General features: G+C 35.7%; 1 protein-coding gene across 3 annotated transcripts in view; it reads left to right on the top strand.

The window, feature by feature from the left end:
• The window catches only part of Epha6 (EPH receptor A6), a 922,149-nt gene that overhangs the window by 161,984 nt on the left and 734,638 nt on the right, over nt 1–25,527 (top strand). For all 3 annotated transcript variants that reach the window (XM_021184473.3, XM_021184474.3, XM_085832510.1), the window contains one exon: nt 2,305–2,968. In XM_021184473.3, coding sequence (XP_021040132.1) covers nt 2,305–2,968 — 664 coding nt within the window. The remainder of the gene's footprint in view (nt 1–2,304; nt 2,969–25,527) is intronic.

Genomic DNA, 25,527 nt, shown 5'->3' with positions numbered 1-25,527 from the left:
TTCAAACATGTTATTTTACTACTACATGAAGATAACTTCATAATAACCTGTGTGTCTAGGCATATATTCAAAGCATTTCAAATCCTTATTACTATGAGGAAGGATGAGACAATCTCCAGGTTGCCAGCTGGTGACTTTAGTCAAATACACTTTCATGTCACCTACTCACACTTTCTCTATTGAGTCCCACAACGGACTTCTCATGTATAAGCTTATCCCAGACCCAGTGTAAAGCTTTGGATCTGTGGTCTAGAAAAGCCATTGAACATTTGTGTGTTCAAAGCATGGTAAGTACTTTTGTGGGATGATGGACTGTGACTATGCCCTGGTTCTTCCCTCTTGAAATAAATTATTTAGTTTTATAGCAGCCTACAGCTGAGAACATACAATTCAGAGACTTTTGATTTTAAAAGAATTTTTTTTATTTAAAAAGAGATTGTAATATAAAGTGTTTAACTTTAATAGACTGGAGAACTTTTAAGTTTGGAAATATTTTGTACTGTTAAGTCAATATTAATGTGTAATCCTAGGGATCAACAAGAAGGGAAACATTGTGGATTAACAGGGATGTGTTTTTATGTCAAGTTGATCAAGGGTCAATTGTGCTTTAAAGTTTTATATCAGGTTGACATGAGGTAAAATCGTCTATGAGGAGAGATGTCAATTAAGAAATTGCTTCTAGCCGGGCGGTGGTGGCGCACACCTTTAATCCCAGCACTCAGGAGGCAGAGGCAGGTGGATTTCTGAGTTCGAGGCCACCCTGGTCTACAAAGTGAGTTCCAGGACAGCCAGGGCTATACAGAAAAACCCTGTCTCAGAAAACAAAAAACAAAAAAACAAAAACAAAAAAAAAAAACAAAAAAAAATTGCTTCTATAAGATTGGGCTGCATGAAAGCCTATAAGATATTTTCTTAATTAGTGATGGATTGGAAGAGCACAACTGTTGTGGGTGGTTTTATCCCTGGGCTTGTGGTCTTAGGTTCTATAAGTGTGAGCAAGCCAGTAAGCATCACTCCTCCAAGGCAGCTCCTGCCTCCAGGTTTGAGTTCTCATACTCACTCCCTGTGATAACGAATTCTTATATGGAACTGTGAGAGAATGAACCCTTTCCTCCCAAAGTTGTCTTTGGTTATGGTGTTTCATCACAGCAAAAGTAACCCTAACAGATAGCACTAGGTCTAGTACAAACTGAACTTGCCGTCAAGAAGACAGAGAAATTCTATGTGGCCACTTTTTCTCTTGTGTTTTCCCAATTCTCAGGACATCTGTGGATTATTCAAAATGTTGAAGCTGGCATAATGATAGTTGGGTTGTCTATTTGACTGCTTGTCCTTTTGCTCGATAGCTGTTAATTATAAAGTCAAACTACTCTCCTCGACTCATTGGTCTGTTTTCTTATAGCAACCACACATTTGAATTACCACACAATTGAATGGGCACTTGCCTGTCAATCACTAATTAAGAAAGCACTCTGCAGCCTGATATTTTTGATCTACTTTTGAAATTAAGATTCTCTCCCCTCCAATGACTACAGCTTGTATAAAGTTGCCAGATAACTAGCCAGTTAGAGGATATCCATCTCTATCTCAGAATGACCATAGAAGTGTTGACTTTCATACTGGCTAATACATCTCCCTCTGTGACAAAATATAAATTACAATATAGATTGGGAAACCACTAAGCACTTTTAATAGACCTGGTGATTTTGATCAGATAATGCTACTTTAAATTCTGTTAGTCAGCCCAAATATAATTTTATTTTTATTCGGTTTATATGTTTGTGTCTCTGTGTACATGTTTGCACTAGAATTCAGATACTCATGGAAGCCAGACAAGGGTGTCAGGTCACCTAGATATAGAGTTAGAGGTGGTTGGGAGTTGTTTGATGTGGATGGTGAGGACTAATTGAGGGACCTTTCCAAGAGCAGTGGATGTTCTCAATTGCTGTGTTATCTCTCCAGCTCTCTCCCCAGAACAGTCATGACTCCTTTAGGTGTACTTTAAAAACATGTATGCTTTAATACAATCCTATAAACAAGAAATATTGCCTATCTATTTTACAGTTGAGAAAACTGAGGATGTTAAAACTGCTTTGGTCATGTTATAATGACGAAGGAAAGATCCCCGAAGAGTAGGTTCCATAATCTCAGTCAAACGTTCATGGTTACAAAGCTGCTTTGTCGGCATTCGGACAGTTGTGTTATATTGGTTCAACTCATTTTTCATTTGCTAAAACATTCTTAAGCAATTATATCCCTTAACTGCTGTGGTTTTATGATCTTTTCATTCTTTTCTTTTTGCAGTGGGATGCCATTACTGAAATGGATGAACACAACAGGCCCATACATACATACCAAGTATGCAATGTCATGGAACCAAACCAGAACAACTGGCTTCGTACTAACTGGATCTCTCGTGATGCTGCACAGAAAATTTACGTGGAAATGAAGTTCACACTGAGGGATTGTAACAGCATCCCATGGGTCTTGGGGACTTGTAAAGAAACCTTTAATCTGTATTATATAGAATCCGATGAATCCCATGGGGCAAAATTCAAGCCAAGCCAATATATAAAGATCGACACAATTGCTGCTGATGAGAGTTTTACTCAGATGGATTTGGGTGACCGCATCCTTAAACTCAACACTGAAATCCGTGAGGTGGGGCCTATAGAAAGGAAAGGATTTTATTTGGCTTTTCAAGATATTGGAGCATGCATCGCTCTGGTCTCAGTCCGAGTTTTCTACAAAAAATGCCCCTTCACCGTGCGGAACTTGGCTATGTTTCCTGATACCATCCCAAGGGTTGATTCTTCCTCTTTGGTTGAAGTACGGGGCTCATGTGTAAAGAGTGCTGAGGAGCGAGATACTCCTAAACTCTACTGTGGAGCTGATGGGGATTGGCTTGTTCCTCTTGGAAGGTGTATCTGCAGTACAGGGTATGAAGAAATCGAGGGTTCTTGCCATGGTAAGATGCAAAATTCAATTAATTTGCCTTGTATTTTAAATTGCTTCTTAAAAATATTAAGAATGCTACTATGCTTCCTCATTGTTGTCGTTGAAGAAATTGATTTCTATTAAGTATAAGAAAATGTTTGATATTTGGTTTTTCTTTAAATATGGAAAACGTATATTCCTTTCTATTAATTTCTAAGATTCATATCATTTTTATAGAGGAAAACAATGTCAAGTTCAATGGATTATTCACCTTTGCTAGTACCAAGTGAAATTTTTACCTGCATTAGATTTTTAGTTTCAGTAAGGATTTTTGTGAAATGTAATTGTTAAGAAGTAATAACATTGCAAAATGCAATTTAAATGGAAAACTATAACTTTCTTACTATGATTACATGGAATAACAATAAGAATGTTTTTTCTTTCATACAAATCATCTTAGAGAGTCTAAGTTTGGAGGAAGCTTAAGACAGGGTTTCTCTGTATAGTCCTGACTGCCCTGGAACTCACGCTGTAGTCCAGTCTGGCTTCAAACTCATAGAGATCTGTCTGCCTCTGCCTTCTAAGTGCTGGGATTAAAGGTATGCACTACCAACACCCAGCCTATGGAGACTTATTAATCAAATAACAATATATATTTAACATTTTGCTTAGCTTTCATAAGGAACATTGATTTAATTACATTTAAATTGCAATTTCATAGAATACAATATATAAATAAATTACCTTGAATTTAGTGGTGTACTATATATGTTCTATTCTCCATAAGTTATTCATAGAATTTTTTTCTATTGACGTCTACACTTGAATTACATTCATATGTGTTTGAAAAGATGAGAGATTGAAAGGAAGAAAAAGTTTCTTTTATATATGTATATGCACATATGTCCATATATAACAAATATGTGCATATACATATATATGTTAAAAGTGAATGTTCACAAGTTTAATCTGTAAGACACATGGCTTGTTGATTATTGCAAATTTCACTCGAGCGTTAAGTATTGGGCATGTTTACTGTTGGAAAACATTGGTGGTGGCTTGAAAAGTCTTTTGCAGCCGGGCGTGGTGGCGCACGCCTTTAATCCCAGCACTCGGGAGGCAGAGGCAGGCGGATTTCTGAGTTCGAGGCCAGCCTGGTCTACAAAGTGAGTGCCAGGACATCCAGGGCTACACAGAGAAACCCTGTCTCGAAAAAACCAAAAAAAAAAAAAAAAAAAAAAAGTCTTTTGCATGAAGCAAAAAAAATAGCCTCTATGATTTAATCATAAGGATATTTTATTCAATATAACAGAATTATCCTAACAACTTTATTTCACCTATATCAAATTTTATTAATGATCATGGAGTTGGGTGTTGTAAATTTCTTTTTATTTTCCCTTAGAAAATGATGTACATGAACATTAATTCATATAAATAACTATTCGAAAATTTGGAGGAAGCAAGAGAGCTCTGGATAAATATTTTGCATCTAGGATTCTATATATTTTTAACTTAACATGCTTTCTATACGACATTCCACTTTTATAAATGGCATACATTTCACTCATTCCTTAGCAGAGATGGTTTGAAATAAATGATAAATAGTATCAATTTATTTTGAGATTACATATCTGCAGTTAGTGTTGAGAGCTTTAGTATATTTCATCTGTTTATAGATATAAGAGGGGCTGTGTACTGTACAAACACTCATCAGTTCTAATAATGGGTGGAAAAGTGAGAATTAACCTTGTATTTTATATCTACACATCACTAACTTCAAAAATCACTTGAAATATGCATAGAGTAGTAGACATAATAAATACCAAGTACATGTAAAACTTCTAAATATATATATATTCCTATTATAAATAAAAGTTATTTTCAAACAAGTGTGAAACGTGATAAATGTAAAGAAATATACAGTGATATGTTTTCTATTTTCAGCTTTCATTTGCTGAGCACTTTCTTATTGTTCCTTTTCTTCCTGATATAAGAAGTCATATTTTGTTTCCGTTGTCTAACAACAGTATATCTCACAGCCAAACCTCTGAATTTTTCATAGTAAGCATTAATGCTTTCAAATTTATATGAATAAACTTGTTCATAAGCTCATATTAATAAAATGCATACCTTATAACTCAACTACACATCTAGAAAGAGAAATAGAGATGCTGTTCTTAGATGTGTTCATTCACTTTGTTGGTCTCTAGTTTACTTTGATAAAGTAATCATTTGAAAATATTATTTGTTACTTTTGAATGGGCATTGTCTTAATCACTCTACTTGATAAAAGATGCATATATATATATAATGTATATATATATATATATATATATATATATATATATGTTGTATATCTCTTTGAGACAAAGCAACACAGAGCTTGTTAGCTGGACACATCATTGACTTATTTCTATAGCAGATACACTTCAGATTGGAGAAGCAGAGTTCCTAATGTGACCATAGGGGTGCTTGACCAGAGTTGGGAGTGTTAAAGACAATCTTTCCTTCCCAGAACTGTTCTCTAGTTGGCCTCGAAAGACTTCAGACATTAGCCTACATTTTCCTATAATATAGGAAAAGCAAACAGATAAAAAGAAAGAAGGTAAAAGGTTAAAAGACTTTCGTGTTTCATTGGTGTCAAACTGTAAAGAGGACATGTGAGGGAGTGAATTGGGACTCTATTACAAGAGGCTACTACTGTACACCTCACTCAACTCTCTGTTGCCTGCTTGACCAATGTTTTTTTTCTTCATACACAAACCCATGTTCCTGTTTTGTGGCGTCATGCTGAAGTCCAACATAGTTTCATCAAAACCTATTACAGATGAAATTGACTATACGTGAAGTTCTCTCAATTTGAAAATTATATGTATTTTAAGTTCTTGTTTTTCTCATGACAATCACATAAATTATAATGCTTAAAAGTCTTTAAGATTCTAAAGGGGAGAAATTGCGCATTAGTCCATTGTGATGATAAATTCATCTATCCATATGCCTGCATGCCACAGCTTAGAGACTGATGGCATTGTCAAGTAAGCGTCAGCTCTGTGGCTGGTTCTCAGCAGCTTTTTGGATCCAGCCACTAACCCCCAAAACTCCAGACTCTCAATCAATCTCCTATAAGACCAGCCAGTTTTACAGCTCTGCTAAGGTTTCCTGATTTGATCAACACTAAGAAATGCTTTTTCTCTCCCGCAAACTAGCAAAGACTACTCTCAACAACCAATCTTCAGTTTTTATCATGGGCTGAACTTTTCTTGGGACCAACACCAATTTTCTTGCTGCTTTCCAATACTCTGCTCCATCTCCTTGTTATCCCATCCTGTGTCCACAACCCATTGTGTTACAATGTGACCTGGTTATTGTTTATTGTCAACTTGCCACAATTTAGATTAACTTTGAATCAGGAACCTCTATTGAAGAATTATCTCAGCAATTAGCCTGGTACCACTGCTAAGCACACTGTAATGATTGTTAATTGATATAGGAGGTTTCAGCACATTATAGGGGCACCATCCCTAGACAGAGAACATCATAAGCTGTTTAAGAAAGCTCACTAACCAAGCTTGGAATCAGCGTCCTTTCATAGTTTCTGCTTGAGTTTCTACCTTGACTTCTCGAAGCAATGCATTGGGTCTTGGGAGTAAAAGCCAAATAATCCCTTCCCTCCTTTAAGTTGCCCTTTCTAAGAATGTTTTATCAAAGCAATAAAAATCCAAACTGGGACACAAAGAAAATGTTATTACAGTTTTTATTTGACATCTGGCAGTCCCTTGTATTCTCCAAATGTTTTAGTTGGTAAGTTAAAAGTGGCAATTCACTCCAGCATTCAAAGAACATCACGCTCTGGCCTTCTTTTCCTTTTTAACATTGACAAATTCTACCTTCTGCTCAGGCTCATTGTTTTTGAACAATGTGAGTGTTCCTCATGTCTCTTAATGTTTTCAATGCTCTACCTAACAGCTGGGTTCCTTTATTGGTTGTTTTTTCAATCATGACATTTCATTAATCCATCCTGGTCAAACATAATTTTTTGTATATGCTGGTTTTCACAAAATTAGCCCTCCTTTCTTTCTTTGTGCTATACTTTGTTACTTCTATGCATTTGTCTGCTTTATCAGACTTCAGATAAAAGACTTGTACTTAAAAATCATCTGCAAAATGTAAGTGTAAGAAAGAGATTTCTGTGAGTGATCCTAAGACAGTGAGAAAGGAATACACTAAGACCAAAGGCCATCCATATGCTTAAATGATCCTTCTCATTATATCTCAGGGCTTTAGATGTGAATGTATTTAGAAAAGACTGGTATCCTTCATTTTACCAATAAGAGGATGAAATTATTGGGAAAAGATGTTTTTCCTATGGTCACAAAAGAGTACCTAACATTATATGGAGAATGGAAGCTCAGCTCTTCCTCCTCTTGGCCTTTGAGTGGCAGTCACTCTTTTCAAAAATGGCGGTCTTGCTTGGAGCAAACACACAATAAGGTAACTTATAGTAATTCCATGTGTGACTCTCACTAGGGAACTCATTTTTGGTCCTTGTAGATAGTTTTCAAATGGACTTGGATGAAGGAAGAATGGATCTTGGGGTGGGAATAGAAGGTAGTGGGGAGGGACATGGAGGAGAGGAGGGAGGAGAAACTATGGTGGAAATGCAATATATAAGAGAAGAATAAATTTCAAAGAAAAAAAAAAAAGAATGGACTTGGAAGGGTACTTAACTCAAAGTTAGAGTTTGAAAGCCTAATCAGTAATCCAAGTAAGCTTGAACTCATAGTAACTGCCAGGAGGAGGTGGGTAGAAGGATAAATATTAAGTTTTTGTTTGTGTTAATGTCAAGGAAAGAGACAGTCACAGCAGTGGAAACCTCTAAGTAGTTGCATGGGTAGGGGTAGTATGAGAGAGCACTATCCCAAAGACTATTAGGCTAAGCAGGTTTTGGAATCTGTCTGTTGTCCAACGGTGGGAAATAGAAAGGGGAAGAATACAAAAAGAGTATTTTGCTTTCTGACCTCTCATTCAGTGTCTTAGTTAGGGTCACTGTGGCTGTGATGAAACACCATAAGCAAAAGCACCGAGAGCAGGACAGGGTTTATTTTACTCACAGTTCCATATAACAGTTCATCAAAAGTAGTGAGGGCAGAAAGTCATGCAGGGCAGCAACCTGGAGGCAGGAGATAATACAAAGTCCATGGAGGGATGCTGTTTACTGGCTTGTTCCCTATGGCCTTCTCAGCTTGCTTTCAGGGAGAAGAAAGGGCCACTCCTCCTAGGATGATATTTCCTAAGATGGGCTAGGTCCCTCTTTATTTATTGATCACTGTTAAAAATAAGTCTTAAAGATGATCATATGGAGGCAGATTTTCAGGTGAGATTCCCTGCTCTCGGATGATTCTAGCTGACATAAATCTACCCAGTATATGCAGAAAGCAGGGTATGTGATTCATGAGTCTTCTGGGACCTCTGGTCTAGGTCCTTGTGTCATTGTGATAATTTATTCTTTCTTTCTTTTTCTTGTCCTTTTTCCTCCTCCTCCTTCTTTCCCTCTCTATCTCTCTCTGTCTCTCTCTCTCTCCTGATTTCAGGCATGTCTTATTAATCCTTTTCTGACTTCTAATTTTAGGCCCTCTTTCTTGGGATACAAAATACAGTTTTCTCCCCCATTAGCAGAGGTCTCATGTCTTGTTTGAGCAATAGAAGTTCAGGTTATCTCCTACTGTCTCCATCTTAGTTTATTTTCAGACACTAAGTTAATTGTGAAAAGGTTGCTGCCTGTCAACCATGATATTTATGTCAAAGTATACTACCATGCTAATATGCATTTATGTACCTCAGAAGGGGTTTATTTATATGGTGTGTGTGTATATATATATATATATATATATATATATATGTGTGTGTGTGTGTGTGTGTGTGTGTGTGTGTGTGTGTGTGTGTAGAGAGAGAGAGACAGAGACAGAGAGACAGAGAGACAGAGAGAAAGATAGAGACAGAGAAAGGTGGAAGGAAAGAGAGATAGGTAGATAGATAGATAGATAGATAGATAGATAGATAGATAGATAGATGGATGATATAGATAGATATCAGAAAAGATGCTAGAGGCCTTGGATAATCCAAGTTGTACATAGTTGACATAGATATACATAGTCCTTTGCAACTGACTATATGTGGCTCATTTTGTTCTTTTACTTTCCTCCATACCAATGCTACACCAGTCAAAACCACACTTTCTTTTTTGTTTTTTAATTTTAAACAAATTTTTATTAGATATTTTCTTCATTTACATTTCAAATGCTATCCCGAAAGTGCCCTATACCCTACCCCTGACCTGCTCCCCAGTCCGCCCACTCCTGCTTTCTGGCCCTGGCATTCCCCTGTACTGGGGCATATAATCTTTGCAAGTCCAAGGGCCTCTCTTCCCAATGATGGCCGACTAGGCCATCTTCTGCTACATATGCAGCTAGAGATACGAGCTCTGGGGGCTACTGGTTAGTTCATATTGTTGTTCCACCTATAGGGTTACAGACCCCTTCAGCTCCTTGGGTACTTTCTTTAGCTCCTCCATTGGGGGGCCCTGTGTTCCATCCAATATATGTCTGTGAGCATCCATTTCTGTATTTGCCAGGCATCCACTACATAATCAGCCACCAAAAGCAGACACTATTGCATATGCCAGCAAGATTTTGCTGACAGGACCCTGATATAGCTGTCTTTTGTGAGGCTAAAACCACACTTTCAAAATCTACAAGATGATGCATATTTACCTGTACTTACATACTTCATTATTGAGTTCCAGGACAGCCAGGACTACACAAAAATATCCTGTGCAAAAAAAAAAAAAAAAAAGTCTTAGCTACAAGGTGGTGGTACCCCTACTTAATCCTAGCACTCCTAAGGTAGAGGCATATCTCTGTGAGTTCAAAGCTACCTTGATCTACAGAGTGAGTTCCAGGACACTGAGAGCAATACACACACACACACACACACACAAACCCATGTCCCCCAAAAAGAAATTTAAAAAGGAAGGAAGGAAGGAAGGAAGAAAGGAAGGAAGGAAGGAAGGAAGGAAGGAAGGAAGGAAGGAAGGAAGGAAGGAAAGAAGGGAGGGAGGGAGGGAGGAAGGAAGGAAGGAAGGAAGGAAGGAAGGAAGGAAGGAAGAAAGAAAGAAAGAAAAGAAAGAAAGAAAGAAAGAAAGAAAGAAAGAAAGAAAGAAAGAAAGAAAGAAAGAAGTAAAGAAAGAAAGAAGTAAAGAAAGAAGAAGAAAGGATTCTGAAAGGTAGATCAGTGAGTTGTGAATTTCCTATTTCTTTTCCATGATCTTGTCAACACAGACATATACTCAAATTCCCTTGACAAAAGAGAAATAAGAGCTGCAGTGTGATGCTTGCTATATTATTCAAATAAACAGAAATAATATTTTAAGCATTTATGATAAAATTTGAAACCAAATGCAAATACTTCAAATTACTCTATGCATAACAAATCAGCTTTTCGTCTTAAATACCACCTTGTTTTTCATATCCTGTTAAACATTTCCCTAATTGAAACTGTCATACTAGCATACAGTTACAGACATAATTTTAATTGTTTTAATTTATTCTACTTAATGTCATTATTTCCAAGGGTCTGAGTAAAACATTGTTGATTTTTAAAGTGCTAATTTACATCAAATTGCTTTTTACTTCATCTCTCTATGACTATTATAACTGCATAAGAAATAACTGAGATCAATTACCATGCAAATTTGAATGCAAGTTTTGTTCTGTTTTGTGTTCTGAAGTGACATGAATCCCCAATAAACTCCCCATGAACATTAATTTAGGATAAACCTTATTAACATAAGATGTTAGTGTTGACTTGTACACCTGCTGCAAGAGGCAAGGCCTGGAGGTCTCACATGACATAATTCAGCAAATTTCATTTGGGAGTGGAGATCAAATTTCTGAAATGAGATTCCTTTCACATTTGTGCTTTTTTTTTTCTTTTTTTTTTCAGTTAACATGCACAGTATTGAGTGTCATTATGCACTTCCTAGGGAAGTGTGTTGTAGGAGGCTTACTCCCCATCTCCCTTATGCTGTCCCGGACACCCTATTAGCCTCTACCCAGTCTTCTTTCATGTCACATATATCCTTGTTTCCTCCAATTCTTCCAGAGTATCTCTTTGCAACGCTCTCTTGCTCTTCTCTCTACCATTTTTACATACTACTCACCTTGATACCCACTTAAACACTTAGGTGTACATAACAAGCCAAGATCCACATCTGAGTCTGCTCTGCCTCTTTCAAAAATAACAGTCTCTGAATGAGGTCACTCATTTCCAGAGGTTTTCATAATTTCATTTTTCTTTGAGCTTAATAAAATCTCACTGAGTACATGTTACTGAAATGTGCTGTATTATTTTTACGAAAGCATAGAAAACTCCCTTTGTCAAGAAAGACACCCTTATTAATGTTTCCTCTGAGGCTTCCTTGACATTCAGGAGGAAAGAACAGAGACCATTTTCAGATGAGTGCATAATTGCTCACAGAGGTGAGTAGGACAACCGAGACCTTTAGTGACATAGCTATTGATTTGGACTCCCAAAGAGAGTTGTTGTTAAGGCTTCACGGCACAACTTCTTCTGCAATCCAGAAACATTTACACTTTGAGTTTATAATCTTCTGTCCAATCATGTTATCATAGATGACTGTGGGATCAGAGAGCATAAAGAAATTCTAGGTACGGGGATTTTCTGGCCTTAAATAAGGGAGTTTGAGGATATGTTGAAAAGCTAGAAGGTGAGAATAGTATCTGACAAAAAAGGGAAGGTTTACTGGCCCAGACAGTATTTTTGACTTTGAAAGGTTCTCACAAACTAAATTTAAACTCTGGCAATATAACATTTGATTCCAAACAAAACCATTTTCCTAGAAGCAATTCCAGGGCTTCACCAGGCTTGAGAAGAATATGAAATCAAGAAGGGTGAAAGGTTCTAAAACTACAATGAATTATTTCCCAGAAAGGCAGAAAGCGTTGAGTAATTATAGTTGTTGGGTTTTTTTTTTAGAGGGGTTGCCACCCCCTTTAAAATAAATTAAGATATAAACTGTTTTAAGATATTTAACAAGTTGTTTTAATCATATTTAACACCTATTTTAATTTTGATTTTACAACACAGACATAAAAGTTACATATTACATTTCCATAGAGTCAAAGTTTAATGTTCTAAAGTGCTTTAATACATGTATTTCTAAAAGAGTGTAAATTTATTCAGTGTCTCGGTTTTCTATTCAAACATGGCAACTACTGAAATTATCACTTTCATTTGGGTTATTGTCTGGAATTTAATAATTACACAATTAAGGTTAACAGTGTATTGGGTCAAAAATTTGACAAAGCAGGTAGACAAATAATCAAGGTACTTGCCATATCTTTTCCTTTTTTTTTTTTTTCTTTCTTCTAGAAATAAACAGTCTCTATTAGCCTTTTTCTTTCATCAGATATATCCTCTAGAACTTATTTTGGCTAAGTGTGATGCTTTTTCTTTATGTGTGTGTGTGTGTGTGTGTGTGTGTGTGTGTGTGTGTGTGTGTCTGTGTGTATGTGTGTCTGTGTGTGTGTGTGTCTGTGTGTCTGTGTGTCTGTGTGTAAATTACTAATACAACTTGCTCGGTTTGTGTGACTATATAATGTTATTTCTGTGTATGTTTTCAGGAATGGTTCTTAAGTGCTGAGTAACCAACTTGTTTCTTTGCATCTTCTCAGTGAAGACTATTTATCTAACAGTCGGCACTCCTTAGTTGTCTATGGTTCTTTGTGTAGCACTGGAAGTTTAAGGATTGCTTCTTCCCATTCTAGCATATTTATATCTGTTATTCTTGCTCAGATCCATGTTTATGCATCTTATCAAAATAATTTTAAGGATGCCTTTTCATTGTTTCATTTCTCTTCAAATATTTTTTCAGTTCCTACAGAATTTACTCTCTTACATACAGGCTTTTAGGTAACATCTGGTTTAACTCAGAGATCTAAATCAGTATCTCTTTTAATATGATGCCAATGTTTCATAGCATTCATTTATCATGTGCCTTGGAAATATGTTTGTGTTCATTTTATTCTGAGCAATTTGCATTGTGTTTTCTGTTTTCTTACATTGTGTTTTTATTTGATTCAGAACTTTTCTCTTTTTTAATCTTTTATTTATGTATGGATTTCTTTGTTTATACTCCAGATTTTACTCCCCTCCCAATCCACTCCCAGACTTTATCACATCCCATACCTCCTTCCTGTCCCCTGTCTCCAGAAGGATGCCCCCACCCCCCACCACACTAGACCTCTAAACTCCCTGGGGCCTCCAGTCTCTTGAGTGTAAGGTGCATATTCTCTGACTAAACCCAGACCTGGCAATTCTCTACTGTACACCAAATCCAGTTTCTTCTGTCAAAAAAATCTCGGTAGTATTTCTTGGTGACAGGAAACTGAATTAGAGATCTGCACTCCTTGCATTTAAGAATTTACATGCAAAATGAAAGCATTGTACTTATCTGTGTTCAGCTCAGAGATTTTAAACAGCACACCTTACCTTAATCCATATCCGAAGAGATTGAAAAGATACTTGACCCATATAGAACAGACTAAAATTAGAGTGTTTATGTGCCTTCTATTGCTATAAACGGGGCTGGCCTACTGTTAAATATTGTCCAAGTTTAGTTGTCATGATTCAATAAAAAATATTTTATCACAGATACGGAGTTCAAAGTTTCTGAACAATTTATCACCTCTGCTGTAGTCTATATCTTTTCCCACAAAACAAACATACTTATCTTCTAATAATGAAAATTACTTTCCTATGATTTAAATAAATTTTGATATCTTGTGAGCAACACTTAAACATCTAACTCTCTATTCATGAAGCAATATGTACAATTGTGGGAACAGGGAACAGAAAGCTGCAAGTAAATACAGAGAAAGCCCAAGATGATGCCTGGCATTCAGACTCTGGAGACCAGCATTAGAGTTTAGATCTATCTTTATTATTTAATATATAAACACACACACACACAATTTTAGCCAATTTGGGTATGTCTTTGTAGTCAAGGGCAAATCAGGGTACAACAAGCATTGTTTAGCCGAATCTGACTTGCTTGTCCATGACTTTATACGGGAGGTTCCAATCCCCTGGTGAGGTTTCCCTGAAGCCAGGGCAAGCAGCACCACCCTGGCCTTGAGTCCTTTGTGCTGTCCCGCAGGTATGCCAGGAACCATGTCAGATCACACACTGTGTGCAGTGGATCAGGAGTCTTCAGGGTGCCGCAGAAGCCTGGGACGCCTTCCTCTCTTTCCCACTTCTTCACCTACCATGTTTATCTATACATTTTCCCCATACAGTGAGTAGGTAAATACAAAATTACCATCAACAAAGGGGAAAAAACATGTTGTTTCATATTTGGATGTTAAAGGAGATTCACGTAATGGGGATTACAAGCTGGGAAGAGTAAGGTGAATCTATGATAGAGCCAAGGAGTAGCAAATGACACTGAAATAGAAGTTTTAATGTTTCTTGCATATTGAGGCAGCCATCATTCATACTGTCTACGTATATGTGCTTATGGATAACTAGAAGCCCAAATAATAAATAATAAGTAATAAATAATAAATAAACTGTAAAATAATAGACACTGAAAGACTTGGTTTTTCCTTAGCACTGGTGGAGAGTGTTCCTAAAAGACATGGTCATTTATTCAATAACATATACTGTTGTATGTAATTGTATCATCATTATCATTATTATAGCATCATTATCATTACTATTATTATTTTTTTCATCATAAGTGCATGGAAATAAATTGCAGTGATAGCCAGTTACTGTTTCCCATCTAAACTTAGTGCAAACTAGCCATTTGTGAAATAAATCTCAAGAAATAAGGAACAAATTAATGGCAAAATTAGTCTCCACATTAAAGGGGATTATAAAGCCATGGGGATCTGTCAGTCATTATCTGCCTGTACATGCACTGTCACCATATAAAGAATCATGAAGGCTAACAATTGATGGCAATGTTCAAAACCTGAAAACAAACTCTGCTTTTATCTTCAGTGGCAGACAAGGAGAAAAGCATGATTTATTCCATTATTTGACAACTCTAAAAGCAACTACTATATAAAGACACAGAGATTTTTTTTGATAGATACAAACACTGTTGTGTGAGGCAGAGATAAACAATCACTGTCTTGGGTGGATTTCTTTAGAATGGAGAATTGTTATTTTGGTCTTTCTTCTTGAAATGACTTATATCCTTATTTTTTTTGTTGTTTTATATGTCCTTATTTTAGTTCTAACTATTGTGTATCCTGGGTCATTCTTTTTCTCCTGAGGGAAACTGGATTTTTCATGTTGAATAATAAAATATTTTATCTAAAATTAATGTGAAAGGGCTAATATGAAAAATTTGAAATGTAAACAAAGATGTATTATGTAGTATTTTTTCTAAAGATACTTTAATAAATTGGTAATTGCACTGTAATCAGGATGCCACACTCTTTAGTGACTAATTCTATATTGGTGTTTACATGGTTATTATAAATTGTTAATGTGAATGAATTTTATACAAATATACTGTAACATATTATAAAACCTAAGTAATTTTCAAATTTTGTGTGAAAAATTACAGGTAACAACTTTTACTTAGATGAGTGACTCTGTTTTGTCATAAGTTATTCTTTACTGAGCTAGGTATGATGTCATATACATACAATCCTTATGATCATGAGATTGAGGTATTTAATACTGGGAATTGAAGGCCAATCTAGGCTTAGTGCCAGGCCACCCTGAGCTACTTACAATGTTGTCTCTCTGAAACAAAAGTTCTCTTATATCTCTTTCTTGATTTGACATTAAAAAGTCCTTATACATTTATGCATTTCATATTTCACTAGCTGATCCATATTTACTCAATATAAAATTTATTTAGCTGGGTAGATTATTAATCTGAATTCTGTAAAGAACATAGAATAATTAAGTTAACATACTTATATATAATAATATATATAATATAAATAATATATTTTAATGCTATAAATGTTAATTTGTTGTTGTAACACTGTACTTAATTCTTATTATTTTTATCACATTTAGCTAAGCATCAATGATTCCAAATTGGAAATAATAAATGAAGTTAAATTTACAGTATTGAAAAAAAGAACAATATACAAAATAATATACTCGGGCAAATTATAAAAAGTACTCTAGGGAAAATATTTTTAAAGCATATTATTGACTCCTATGGAATAACATTTCTTATTAGCCCTGGACTAGAGAAAAAATCATGAAATTAAATTTCATGAAGTAATTAAACTGTGGTAAAATAGAGGTCACTAATTAATGGTGGCAAATGTATGGCTATTTCATAGACTAGTTTTCACTTTGTAGAGATTTAGTTTGTGTGTGTGGGGGGAACCACTAATGATTTGGATGTTGGGACATGACTGTCACAGCTTAGTAAGCCCCAGAACAACCACTCCCATTATTGAAAACATCTCACTTTCAGAATGTAGGAAATTAGCATCTCTTGCACTTCAGTATGGGAATCAGGAGAGTCCTGCAGAGGATTCAGTGGTGCGCTAAATTGACGCCTAAGGGAGAAGACAGTGAAAACATACTGGCTTCTCTCATACCAATTGCTGTTCTCATGGAAGCTTACAACTATGCAGATTTGCTAGTTTTTAAAATTGTAATAACAGGCAAAAATGTGATTGCAATATTAAAGACTGAATTTAACCCCCTCCAAGTTTTAGTATATGTTTGTTTCATTAACATGTCATTATCTGTCTTAAATATGGCTTATAATGAAAGATCCACAATTATTTCTTAGTGTAACTGCCAGAAAGTTGGAGGACTGTAGCCCCTGTCCAGCTGCAGAGATTTGATGGAACACACTAAAGTCTAATGTGTCATATACCATCTGTTTGATAGTTGTCTGTGAGATCATGGGGACTACATATCTAAAATATTTATTTCCTGGTATTTCACAGATACTTTTCTGACCTTATAGACATATTAAAGGTATTCTGAGATTACAAATAAATGGTCAAACAAATTGTATTGGTTAGATACTAATATGTACTCCTTTTATTATTCATAGAAGCAAACATTGAAGTATTTTTCTATAAGTATTACTATTTACCATATATGATAAGTATTACTATTTACAACTATTACTCAACCAATACTCAAACATTTGTATTAAGGAATATAATGTCTAAAGCACTCAGAGGAATTTGCATTATCTATTACTGTAATCTGAGTATAAAATGCTGTATTAGAAAAAAGTAAAGGATTGTGTGTGTGTGCAATGCATTTTTCTACATGTTTCCATGAATGTGTGTGTTAATTTAATTCCAGAATATTAATATGATATTGTGCCTCTAGAATGGAGACCTTTTACAAGAGCTATTTGGGGTCAGCAAATTCTCTCATACTGAAATAACTTCACCCTAAGCCATGCAGACATTAATCATATATTAACTAAAAATTGGTAAATATACTTTATATTCAATGAAAAAAAGGATATGCAGAAACAAACGGTAAATTTCATATTACCTTATACTTAAAACAGACTTTAAAGTGAACTACAGACTCAACCTGAAGTTCATTACTGTTTTTGGTACTTTCAGAGTAGAATGACTGTTCAGAATTGAGTATAATGTGTTTATTTAGATATAATATCAGATTAGCATATTTTTCTTTCATATCTATTATATTCTATGAACTATGAATTATTACCAATTATTATGGTGGCTTACAGACAATATAACCTGCTCTATCACAGAAATAAGTATATAGTGATTTTCTTAAAAAGAATTATATACATATATATATGCATATATATACACACACACACACACACACACATATATATATATATACACATATATGTATATCCTTATCATGTTGTAAATATTTTAAAATTAGATATTCATCAAAATCACTCTCAGATTTGAAAAGTCTTTTAACAAGGATATTTCTAAAATAAATTATATTCCTAATTCATTGGAAAGTAGGGAACGCATTTGAACAAAATAATACAAAATAAACTTCGTAACAACTTATGTGTATTTATGAAAATGGTATTTAAAATGTATTGTTAAATTTTAAATCAAGCATTCGTGCCAACCCATTTTTACTTTTCTCCCTTTCCATCCATTTCCTCTCCCAATTCTTTGTCCTGTCTTTTTTTATAAACTCACTTGCACACATGAACTTCTGATCTCTCTTAATTTTTTTCTTTTAAGAAACAAATTTTTGTTTGATATGAAGACTTTTATGGTGGGACAAATTTTATTTATGCTACCATTCAAACCCTCCTTGCTTAAGCTTTTATGTAGAATTGTTACATTTGTTCATTTCTATATGGTCTACCTTTACTACAGCGATAGACGACTAATTCCTAAAGTCACCCATTCTAATTCATCATAGCTGATGATTTACGGCATTACTTAAAATTTAATCTAAAATGAATTTTAATAGTTCACTGTAGGCCTTGCCTCATTCCCTAGAATTTCCAGTCTCCTCCACCATTGGAGTTATGCCTTGCTTACCCAGTTAGTCCCCTCCCTTCCTATCTGCCTCCCGCCTCCCTGCCTGCTCTGATGCGTGCTTGTTTTTCTAACTCCATTATGGTCTAGAATGAGTTTGTAAATATATGATTGAAAGAAATAGAATAAATATTTGAAGAAGTCTTCCTAAAACATCGACAAGTGTTTGTATGCGGACATCAGCCTCCTTAGGAAGAAGCAGTTATTAGAGATTCTCACACAATTTGACCATATAATTAAAATGTGGGTAAAATTAAAAAGTCAATATATAATTTTATGCCTACAGATGGAATGTTGAACAAAATCTAAGATTTGGAATTTCCATGTTCATATTACTTCAGAACATTGATCAACAATATATACTAGAGTTTCTAAAGGAGAAACCAGTGCATTTATGATGTGATGTGAGAACAATGATTATTTACTTACTGTCTAGTGGCCATGAAATAATAGTGTTTGTGAAATAGCATATCAATTTTCTTGGGACTGATTTATTTTCCCAGATGGTCTGCAATTCAAAATTTGTCTTGCACTTATTCATTAGGAGATGAAAGTATTCATTCAATTAAAATGATGCCATTATAAAAATCTAATGAATTCTCTAATGGTAACTAAATTAAAATGAAGATTATTCACAGAAGTTGTATACATTCGAGAAGGAAATAACTATGAAATCACTAACATGCTTGCCGATAAATATTGTTGACATTTTCATAGAGAAATATGAGATAAAAGTAAAAATATTTATCAAAGACACTATGGAGGACACTATCATCACCTGATGAAAGCTTACACTGTATATTTTTAAATGTCTGCCTTTGCTTTACTTTCTCTATTTTTTAATTAATCATTCCATTAGTTTAAATCTCAAATGATATCCCTCTTCCTGGTTACTCCATCCACCAATTCCCCATCCCATGATATCCCACTTCTTGGTTACCCTACCTTCAATACCCCATCCCACATCTCCCTCCCACCTCCCCTTTGCCTGTATGAGCATGCTCTCCCACCCACCCCCCACTCTCCAGCCCCACTGTTCCAGCACCCTCCTATGTGGCATCAAACATTACCCAGACCAAGGGCCTTCCTTTCCTGTTGCTGTCAGGCAAGGCCATCTTCTGCTACATTTGTATCTGGAGCCACGGATTCCTCCTGTTACACTTCTTGGTTGGCAGTCTAAACTTTGGGAGAACTGGGTGGTCAGTGCAGGCTATGTTGTTATTCCAATGTGGTTGCAATCCCTCTCTGCTTCCTCCAGTCCTTCTGCCAGCTCTTCCATCAGGTTCCCTGAGCTCAATCTGATGGTTGGCTCCAAGCATCCACATCTGCATTGGTCAGTTGCTGGCCAGACCTCCCCAGTAACTGCCACACTTGATTCCTGTCCACAAGCACCTCTTAACCACAGCAACAATTTGGGTTTGGTGTCTGCAGACATGCTGGATCCCCAGGTGGGGCTGTTCCCCAGTTGGCCCTTCCTTCAGTCTCTGTTCCACTTCTTTTGTCCCTGTTCATCCTTTGGACAGAAACATTTCTGGGTTAAAAATCTTTGAGATAGGTGGGTGTTTCCATCCCTTGACCAGGGGCCATGCCTATCTGCTGGAGGTGGTCTCCATAGGTTCTGTCTCCCCCTTCTCTGTGCTTTAACGCTAAAGTCATCCCCATTGGGTCCTGGGAGTCTCATGTTTCCCTGGTGTCCCTGGGACCTTCCAGTGGCTATCCCCAATTCTTCATCCACCCTGCTACCTATTTTTATTCAATTTCCTGACCCTCTGTACCTCTCTTACATCTCCTCCAGTTCTTGATATTGCCACCCTTGTTTCCTCCCCCTCCTTACACTGTTATTAGAACAGGAGAGAATATATATGGCATTGAAAAAAAAAGGTGAAAGCTAACAACATGAAAAGACATTTCTTTTTTGATCTCTATTTAGTGTATAAAAGCAGCAGTGGACATTTTGCCTAGAAATATTATATAATTCTTTCATTTCTTCTCTTAATTTTCCAAACATAATTTGATTATAGCTAATTTCCTTTGTAATAAAGGAAACCCATCATCATCTATATGCTAAGATAACATAGGTTAAAAATTAAACCGTGTCAAAAGCAAATATAGGTACTACCGATTTTAATATTTTTTTAAAAAAGTAGCTGTCTGTGATTAGTTAAATTAAAATATGCTGTGTTTGTTAGCATGAAGACAATTAAAAAGACATATAAGTTAAAATATACAGAACAGAGAACACTTTGGAAAGGTGAAATCCTGCTGAAAGAGATGTTTCTGTCCCTACATCCAAAAGACACGGATTTCTAGAGCCTGTAATTATCACAGTGCTTTCAATTAGAAACCAGAACCCCGGAGCTCTTGTCTCTAGCTGCATATGTATCGAAAGATGGCCTAGTCGGCCATCAATGGAAAGAGAGGCCCATTGGACTTGCAAACTTTATATGCCCCAATATAGGGGAATGCCAGGGCCAAAAGAATGGGAATGGGTGGGTAGGGAAGTGGGGGGCGCTATGGGGGACTTTTGGGATAGCATTGGAAATGTAATTGAGGAAAATATGTAATAAAAATATTAAAAATCAAAAAAAAAAAAAGAAAAGGATTTTTTCCTGTGTGAAATAATAAAAAAAAAGCCAACCCACCCATAGATTTGTTGAAAGGGAAATCTGAAGATTAAGGGAAAATTCTAAGGAAATATAACCAGTTTAAGATTGTTCTCAGATATGGTTTAATCTTTCCACTGTCTTTGTTGTATGCTTCAACCTTTAGCTATATTGTAGATTATTTGCTTTTCCATTATTATTATTTTTCCTGAAGAAAATCAACAACTTAATTAATTTTCAATTTTCAAAGTTCCAAGAAATATCAGAAGTGATGAATGAATTATAAACGAGGAATATAGACCAGACTAAAGCAGTGGATGAGAGGTTTGGTTACTATGGAGTTTTAGCTCATGAAAATAAACACAATGAAATGACAGAAGGTGTCAGAGGGCCACCAGTTAGGAGAGGAGAATATCATAGTAATGGATTGGAATGAAATTAAACTGTATGTTACAAGATCTTACAAAAGAATGCTCTGCATTATAAAAATCTATAAAATTATATATTTATTATACTTTGTTGAATAATTAACCATTCTGATACACTCAGCTTATATTTCACATTTTTTATATTCTAATAGTCATCTTACATGGAATTTAAATTATACAAGCTTCACATTGTGATGGCTTCCTAACATAATGTGTACTCTAACAAAATCAACAATTATGAGCCTGAAGACAAGATTTAAAGTTGTTCCTTCAACTATTCAATCAAAATTAAAGTTCCTCTTTCAGAATATTTAACCGAATCTATATTTTAACATCTTTATGTTGTTGAATTGTTTTTAGATCCCTTCTCATTTGAAGTGAATTACTCACATTAGCTTTTCATAATGACATTTTTTGATGAATAAGAAGTATCTTTTGAGGTTTCTTTACAAAGATGAGCTCTTTGCTTTATAATGTTGACTGCACTGTTAATTTGAACTCTCCAGTTTCAGAAAAAAGTAAATAGTATATTAAAATTTTCTATTATGAAAATCATTTACATTATAAATAACATGTATGCTTTTAAATGAATTATGAGAAATCATGTAAAAACTGACAAAATTACAATGACTTTTATTTATAACATTTCTATGCCACCGACAAAATTTATAATAACATAAAATGTTCTTTCAAGTGGCAATTTTATTAGTATTGACATGCACAGATCGCTGTATTTCTACAATCCCAATAAAGATAATGAAAATATGATTCAACCCTAACCTGCAAATCGAGGCACAGTACAAGGCTGAATGGAGATTGCTAACAGACTTTCTAAGGAAGGAAAAGTATGGGTATGTGATAAATGAAAGTTATGACTCCCACTAATGCCTGTGCCTTCCTTAAGCATGGAGAAGCAGGCATGTTATGGTCCTTTGATAAAAAATCATTTGTTTCCTAACATATTGCCCTGTACACAAACATTTATGTGCACACATATGACTTACACATTCTAAAATAGATACGTACAATCCTTTGTTGGCTGATACTGGGAAATTGTTATTACTCAACAGACCAAGGCTGTGGCCATCGTGATGCTCTGTTGGACTTCCATGCCTTGGAGCTGATCTTTCCTTCAGGTAGACATAGCTGCCTAGCCAGATTCCCTTGAGACTGTTGGCTCCTTTCTTCTTCAACTATTCTTCATTTTAACAATGAACAAACCATTATTACCCGGAATATATGGGTGTGGGTTATACTCGGGATAAGATGAAAGTTGAAGAACTGATGACTGATGTAGTGGTGATTTTAAGAAATCTTTGAGATGTGTCCTCTCTATGCTTTCAGCTTTCTAGAGTCTTCTATCTAAGTTGAAGTCAGGGCTTTGTGTCTTGTGTCATACATATTCCTGTAGTTTCCATCAGATGTCTAGGTTGGATTCCAGAGCCCCAGCACCTTGGAGATTGCTCTGAGTGTCTTCGTCCAAGGTTCTGGTATAATTTCTTTTTTTTTTTTTTTCACTTCTTGATTTTTTTTAACGTATTTTCCTCAATTACATTTCCAATGCTATCCCAAAAGTCCCGCATACCCCCCCCCCACTTCCCTACCCACCCATTCCCATTTTTTTGGCCCTGGCGTTCCCCTGTACTAGGGCATATAAAGTTTGCATGTCCAATGGGCCTCTCTTTCCAGTGATGGCCGACTAGGCCATCTTTTGATACATATGCAGCTAGAGTCAAGAGCTCCGGGGTATTGGTTAGTTCATAATGTTGTTCCACCTATAGGGTTGCAGATCCCTTTAGCTCCTTGGGTACTTACTCTAGCTCTGGTATAATTTCTTAAAGATCTCAGCATAGGAAGTTAATCTGTACTTTATTACTTTTGACAAATTCTGTCTCTATCACAGTGCTAGAAGTTAGATACCCACTACCTAGCTTGTGCAGAGGCCTTCAATTGTTACAAAAGAAAGCTAATCTATGTTTTTTCTTGAACAAAGCTGATGTAACCCAGGTAATCATTAAACACTCAGTAGAGGTGCATTTGTGAAAGCCATGCTGCTCAAGCCCCCTATTGAGTACAAATGCCTTACAAGACAAGGAAAGGATAGGAGGGGAACAGCAACCCTGAGGTTTGACAGAAGCTACTTTTTACAGTGACATGGATCAGATTTTAGGTTCTTAGAGACCAAATACTCCAAAGCACATGCCACAACCAGAATTCCAGAAACCAAGGTTGACAACTTTCAGAACACATGGAAAAGACTACAGCTCTAAAACACAGCTACAAACAGTTCTACAACAATCTTCAGTCCAAACCATACTGCACAACAAAGCCTGCCAGGCTATAGACTTTATCTAAGAGCCATAAGGTCAAAGTTATAACCAATAACATCTTTTCTTTCTCAGTAGCAATTTTCTACATTTGTTTCTTTTAGTGTGGCTATGACAAATTATGTGATAAAAGCAAATTAAAGGACAGACTATTTCAGGTCACAGTTGAAGAATACAATCCATCAGTAAAAATGTCATGGCCTCAGCTACTCCAGGTCACTGTATAAAACCCCAGGAAAGAGAGAAGGGAGAAAGAGGGAGGTTAACAAACAGTGTACTCTCACCTATTCTGATCATGACCACAGCACAGCCAATGGAGCAGTTTTATTTATATGTAGAATAGATTGTGTCCATTCACCTTTTTAAACCCAATTCAAAGTTTTCTTCACAGGCCAAGAGGTTTGTCTCCCAGATGTTTCTAGAGCCTGGTAACCACCACAGTCACTATACCCATTAGATATGAAAACATTTTATGTAACCATGACCAGCATAGAAAAAAAAAAAAAAACTACTAAAGCTAGAACATGTATATAAACATTTAAAATGGTTTTAGATTGTTATTACATCTGTTAAGCATGAGCAAAATGTTCAAACATACAGGGTGAAGGAAAAAAAGGCAGTAATAATTGATGCTAATATGTGGGTTCCTTTTAAATGTTAACTTGCCCAGATTAAAAAAAGAGAAAAAGAAAAAAGGAAAGAAAAAAAAGAAAAGAAAAAAGAAAAGCTCCAACGTAAGGCAGTAAACTACACCCACAAAAACATAGAAAATAAATTATCTCACACCAGAAAAATTTAAAGAGAAACATGCACACACACACACACACACACACACACACACACACACACACACAAATCTCCTAGAGGGTAGTAGCCACAGTTAGGGAATTGTCTACATCAAATTGGTCTGTAAGCATGTCTGTCAGGGGTTGTCTTGATTTTTGGTTTATGTGGGAAGACACAATCCACTGTGAGTTATACCATTCCTTAGGCTGAAGTCCTTAACTATATTAGTGGAGAAATATAACATTATGAACAAACTAGTAAGCAGAGAACACATGTCCAATTATTTGTTGTCTCATCAACTGTTGGTATGATATGACTAATTTTCCCAGTTTATTATCCCCTGATAAAGGATTGTGGCCTAGCCTTTTAAGTCTCATCCTATATGTAGATTTTAGTGGGGATGCTTCATCATAGCAATAGAAATCAAACCACAGTAGTTTTTAACAATTACTGAAAGCTAGTTATAATACATACTAAGATATATACTATAGCACCTGCTAGTTATCTCAACACTAGGGAGGCACGAACAGGTGGATCACTAGGACTCACTGCAGCCTGCCAAATTAAATTGGTGAACCCTATAGCCCAGTACAAGAGATCCTCAATTAAAAAAATAAATAAAAGCAGAAAAGTAAAAGAACCAACCAACCAAGATGTATTACAACAGTTTAATAATACCTGTGAACACCTGACTGATCTCTGGTCTACATAAACAGTTGTGTGACTTACTGTGAATACAAATTAACAAATAACCTATTCATTCCAGAAGGTGCAGTGATGACTGATCAACAAAATGATTAGACCTTAGTCTTTGTGAACAAGTCAATTCATTTGGATTGCTTACAGGAATATGGAGAAGACATTA

This window comes from Mus caroli, unplaced genomic scaffold, assembly GCF_978045245.1.
Source record: "Mus caroli unplaced genomic scaffold, Mus_caroli_1 scaffold_17, whole genome shotgun sequence".
In the NCBI taxonomy this organism is placed as follows: Eukaryota; Metazoa; Chordata; class Mammalia; order Rodentia; family Muridae; genus Mus; species Mus caroli.
The sequence above is the reverse complement of the archived record's forward strand: the minus strand, read 5'-3'. Positions and strand labels throughout refer to the sequence as shown.